General features: G+C 43.4%; 2 protein-coding genes across 2 annotated transcripts; both read right to left on the bottom strand.

Annotated features, from left to right (window-relative positions):
• Window positions 1-221: 221 nt before the first annotated feature.
• Window positions 222-878, bottom strand: LOC108310589 (myosin light polypeptide 6-like). The gene has a single exon (XM_017537653.2). The coding sequence runs from the start codon at window positions 833-835 to the stop codon at window positions 380-382; it is 456 nt and encodes a 151-aa protein (XP_017393142.1). The 5' UTR covers window positions 836-878; the 3' UTR covers window positions 222-379.
• A 1118-nt stretch (window positions 879-1996) lies between these two features.
• On the bottom strand, window positions 1997-2826 carry LOC108310588 (60S ribosomal protein L23a-like). The gene is made up of 2 exons (XM_037741739.1): window positions 2758-2826; window positions 1997-2450 (listed from the first exon to the last, which is right to left on the bottom strand). The coding sequence occupies exons 1-2, from the start codon at window positions 2824-2826 to the stop codon at window positions 2049-2051; spliced, it is 471 nt and encodes a 156-aa protein (XP_037597667.1). The 3' UTR covers window positions 1997-2048.
• Between the last annotated feature and the right edge of the window lie 1912 nt (window positions 2827-4738).

The raw sequence follows: 4738 nt of genomic DNA, 5'->3' as shown, positions 1-4738 counted from the left end.
AAAAAAAAAAAAAAAAAAGAAAGAAAGAAAGAAAGAAAGAATGCAGCTGAATCCAGAAGCGAGTTCCCCCAGTGCCTAAGAAGTTAAATAATAATAATAATAATAATGCAGAAAAATCTCACGTACCATTTACCCAGTTTCCCCCAATAGTAACATCTTCCAAAACTATAGTACAATGTGACTAGGATATTAACATTGATAGAGTCAATATTTTTTTTTTGCCGGAGAGCAAGGTTTATTTGGTGAATTCTGACGGCAAACATCATCCAAGAGAGACAAGATGGGAAAGGTGCTGAGACAAGAGAGCCTAGGAGCCTTCAGGCTAGATGCAGAATTCACACAGGGAAAGGCACGGACTCTGGGGAGACTGGGAAGGTCCTCAGCCATTCAGCACCATGGGGACGAGCTCTTCATAGTTGATACAATCATTGCTGTCCTTATGCCCTGCCACCCCCATCTCTACTTCATCCTCTGTCATCTTCTTACCCAGTGTGACAAGAATGTGCCGGATTTCAGCACCCATGACGGCGCCATTTCCTCCCTTGTCAAACACCGGAAGTCCTTCAACATAATCCTCATAGGGGCCCTGGTCCTTTTTCGTGGCCACTATTTGCAGCATGGGCAGAAAGTGCTCAAAGTCCAGCATCTTCATATTCATCTCATCACTCTTGGGGTTCCCCTGGACTTTGAGCACCTCGGTGTTGGTGGGGTTCTGGCCCAGGGCCCTCATGACATTCCCACACTGGCTGTACAAGATCTTGCCATCATGTGTTCGGTCAAACAGCTGGAAGGCCTCCTTGAACTCTGCGGTCTGGTCTTCGGTGAAGTCACACATCTTGACTGCTCAGCTCTGCAGGACCTTTTCCTGCAGTAATGGCCTAGAGTCAAGATTTATAAAAATTTCATCATCACAAGAATCCCTCCTGTTGCTCTTTTACAGCCATGTACACTTCTCTCCTTCCCGAGCCCCTTGTTATCCCTGGCAACCACTAATCTATTCTCCATTTCTATAATTTTGACATTTCAAGAATGTTAATTAAATGGAAACATACAGTGTGAAATCTTTTGGTGTTGGCTTTTTTTCTTTTTTAATTCAGCATAATTCCTGGAGATTCATGTATATATCAATATTTAATTGTTTTTTAGTTCTGAGTAATATTTTGTGGTATTACTACAGTTTGTTTATTCACTCATTGAAGGATGAGTGGGTTGTTTCCAGTTTTTTGCCTATTACCAGTAAAGCTGTTATGAATATTTGTTTTGTGTGTGTGTGAGAGATGGCTTCTCACTCTGTCGCACAGACTGGAGTGCAGTAGTGTGATCTTGGCATACTGCAAACTTTGCCTCCCGGGTTCAAGTGATTCTTGTGCCTCAGCCTCTTGAGTAGCTGGAGTTGCAGGCACCTGCCACCACACCTGGCTAACTAACTTTTATATTTTTAGTAGAGACGGGGTTTGCCATGTTGGCCACGTTGTTCTTGAACTCTTGCCCTCAGGTGATCTGCCTGCCTCAGCCTCCCAAAGTGCTGAAATTACAGGCCTGAGCCACTGCGCCTGGCCTGCTATGAATATTTGTGCACAGGCTTTTATATGAACAAGATTTGTGTCTCTGGAATAAATGTCAAAGAGTGCAATTGATGGGACATGTGGTAGTTGCATGTTTAGTTTTATATGAAGCTGGCCAACTGTTTTCAAGATTGGTTGGACCATTTTACATTCCAACCAGCAGTTATGAATTAATTATCCACTTTCTCTACATCCTTGCCCACACTTGATGTTGTCACTAGCCATTTTGATAGTAACTGTAGTGATGTCTTATTGTGGTTGAAATCTACATTATTTTCCTGATGGCTAATGATGTCAGAGACCTTTTCATGCGCTTATTTGCCATCTGTACATCTTCTGTGGAAATGTCTGTTCACTTTTTAAAATCCATTTTCTAGCCTTATTATTTGATTTTTTAATTGTTGAGTTTTGACTGTTCTTTTTTTTTTTTTTTTAATGGTGAAAAGATATACATATATTTAGAATTAGCCAGCTGGACTCAGTTTAGATGATCCCAATTTTGTTGGCAACATCCAAAGCATCGTAATCAGGAGCCAGTCGAACATCTGCCTTCTTCTCTCCATCAGGCCGAATCAGGGTGTTGACCTTGGCCACATCAATGTCATAGAGCTTCTTCACAGCCTGTTTGATCTGGTGCTTGTTGGCTTTAACATCCACAATGAACACAAGTGTGTTGCTGTCTTCTATCTTCTTCATGGCAGACTCAGTGGTCAGCGGAAACTTGATGATAGCATAGTGGTCCAGTTTGTTTCTCCTGGGGACGCTCTTCCGAGGATATTTGGGCTGCCTCCGGAGTCGCAGTGTCTTGGGCCGCCGGAGGGTGGGTGACGTGCGGATCTTCTTTTTTTTGTGGCTGTGGACACCTTTCAACACTGCCTTCTTGGCCTTTATTTTATTTATTTATTTATTTATTTTTTGAGACGGAGTTTCACTCTTGTTACCCAGGCTGGAGTGCAATGGCGCGATCTCGGCTCACCGCAACCTCCGCCTCCTGGGTTCAGGCAATTCTCCTGCCTCAGCCTCCTGAGTAGCTGGGATTACAGGCACGCACCACTATGCCCAGCTAATTTTTTGTAGTTTTAGTAGAGACGGGGTTTCACCATGTTGACCAGGATGGTCTCGATCTCTTGACCTCGGCCTCCCAAAGTGCTGGGATTACAGGCTTGAGCCACCGCGCCCGGCCTTTCTTGGCCTTTAAAGCCTTCGCTTTGGCTTCGGCTTTAGGAGGGGCAGGAGCTTCCTTCTTCGCTTTCAGCGCCATCTTGTGAAAAGGGCTTGACTGTTCTTTATATATTCCACATATTAGTTCTTTGCTGGATTTGTGATTTGTGGATATTTCCTGTTGCTTGTCTTTTCATCTTCTTTTTGAAACAGAGTCTTGCCCTGCTGCCCAGGCTGGAGTGCAGTGGCACCATCTCGGCTCACTACAACCTCTGCCTCCCGGGTTCAAGCAATTTTCTGCCTCAGCCTCCTGAGTAACTGGGATTATAGGCACCCACCACCACTCCTGGCTAATTTTTGTATTTTTAGTAAAGACAGGCTTTCACCATTTTGGCCAGGCTGGGCTTGAATTCCTGACCTCCTGATCCACCCGCTTCAGGCTGCCAGTGCTGGGATTACAAGTGTGAGCCAACATGCCCAGCTGTCTTTTCATCTTCTCAACAGGCCCTTTTGGAGAGAAAAGTTTTAATTTTGAGAGATCCAATATATCAATATCTCCTTTTATAGGTTGTACTCTTGGCATCAAGTCAAAGAACTCTTTGCCTAGCTCTACATCCTAAAAATTTTCCCTTATTTTTTCTAAAAGTTTAATAGCTTTACATTTACACTTAAGTCCATGGTCACATATTTTTAAGTAGGTGTTTAGATCCTGCTTGGCATGTCTGATGTCTGAAGTAAGCCTTAGCATGTAGAGCTCTTTCTGTCCTCATTTTTTCCCTCAAGCATCTACTGAGTGCCAACTATGGCTCAAGTCACTGATACCAAATCGTGCATACAATTCCTCATTAGGCACATGTTTCAGACTTTACAATGAGTCAGTTAAGTGACATACTTCAGGACGTGGGCTTTGGAGCCCAACTAGCTTTCTCAAACCTGGTGCCACCTCTCAGCAGCTTTGTGATCTTTAGCAAGTTACTTAATACCTTTGAAACTCAATGTTTCACATTATTCACATCTGGATGAAAATAACACCTACCTCACAGGATTGTTGTGGGAGATAAATGAAATATTATATGTAAAATGCTTAGCACAGTGCCTAGCATATACGTAGAAAACATTCAACAATTTGGCTGGACAAGGTGATTAACACCTGTAATCGCAGCACTCTGGGAGGCTGAGGTGGGCGGATCACGAGGTCAGGAGTTCGAGACCAGCCTGGCCAACATGGTGACTCCTCATCTATACTAAAGATACAAAAAAAGTAGCCGTCCATGGTAGCGCGCGCACCTGTAATCCCAACTATGCAGGAGGCTGAGGCAGGAGAATTGCTTGAACCCAGGAGGCGGAGGTTGCAGTGAGCTGAGACAGCGCCATTACACTCCAGCCTAGATGACAGAGAGATACTGCATCTCAAAAAAAAAAAGTTCAATAATTTTTAGTCCTCCTCCTTCCCATCCCACCATGCAAAGATTTTCTAGATACCTTCCCCACCTCATCATCTGCTTCCCCAGAGTCTTCACTTCTTTCTCTCTACCTCTGGTCTTAATTATTCTACTTCTTTTGTTAAACGTTCTCAACAGACTTTGGCATTTGATAGAATTTCCTATCTCCAATTTGTTTGTGGTATTCTTATATGTGTCAAACTATTGTTTCCTGTATGTGTTATGTATCTTACCAACGATGTATCTCCTCAAAAATATGGTATAAGCCTAGTTTCCCACAGAGTCCAGTTCCATGTTGGGCCAGTGGCCCGTAATACACTGATAGTGGAGGATCTAAATTAAAACATGTTTGTAGACAGGAATTTGGCAAACTGAATCAAAAATATTAAATGCTTTGACCTAGTAATTTACCTTTTTCAGAATCCATCCTAAGAATGGTCATATACAGGTTGAGCATGGTGGATCACACCTGTAATCCCAGCACTTTGGGAGGCTGAGGTGGGCAGATCACCTGAGGTCAGGAATTCGAGACCAGCCTGGCTAATATGGTGAAACCCTGTCTCTACTAAA

This window comes from Cebus imitator, unplaced genomic scaffold, assembly GCF_001604975.1.
Source record: "Cebus imitator isolate Cc_AM_T3 unplaced genomic scaffold, Cebus_imitator-1.0 Scaffold105, whole genome shotgun sequence".
Classification (NCBI taxonomy): domain Eukaryota; kingdom Metazoa; phylum Chordata; class Mammalia; order Primates; family Cebidae; genus Cebus; species Cebus imitator.
This window is presented reverse-complemented; position numbering and strand designations above follow the sequence as displayed.

Excerpts from the sequence above, each read along its gene's own strand:
- LOC108310589 (XM_017537653.2), bottom strand. The coding sequence starts at position 835 with ATGTGTGACTTCACCGAAGACCAGACCGCAGAGTTCAAGGAGGCCTTC.
- LOC108310588 (XM_037741739.1), bottom strand. The coding sequence starts at position 2,826 with ATGGCGCTGAAAGCGAAGAAGGAAGCTCCTGCCCCTCCTAAAGCCGAA. Across the intron at positions 2,451-2,757 it reads CCAAAGCGAAGGCTTTAAAG|GCCAAGAAGGCAGTGTTGAA; the intron begins GCCAAGAAAGGC and ends AATAAAATAAAG.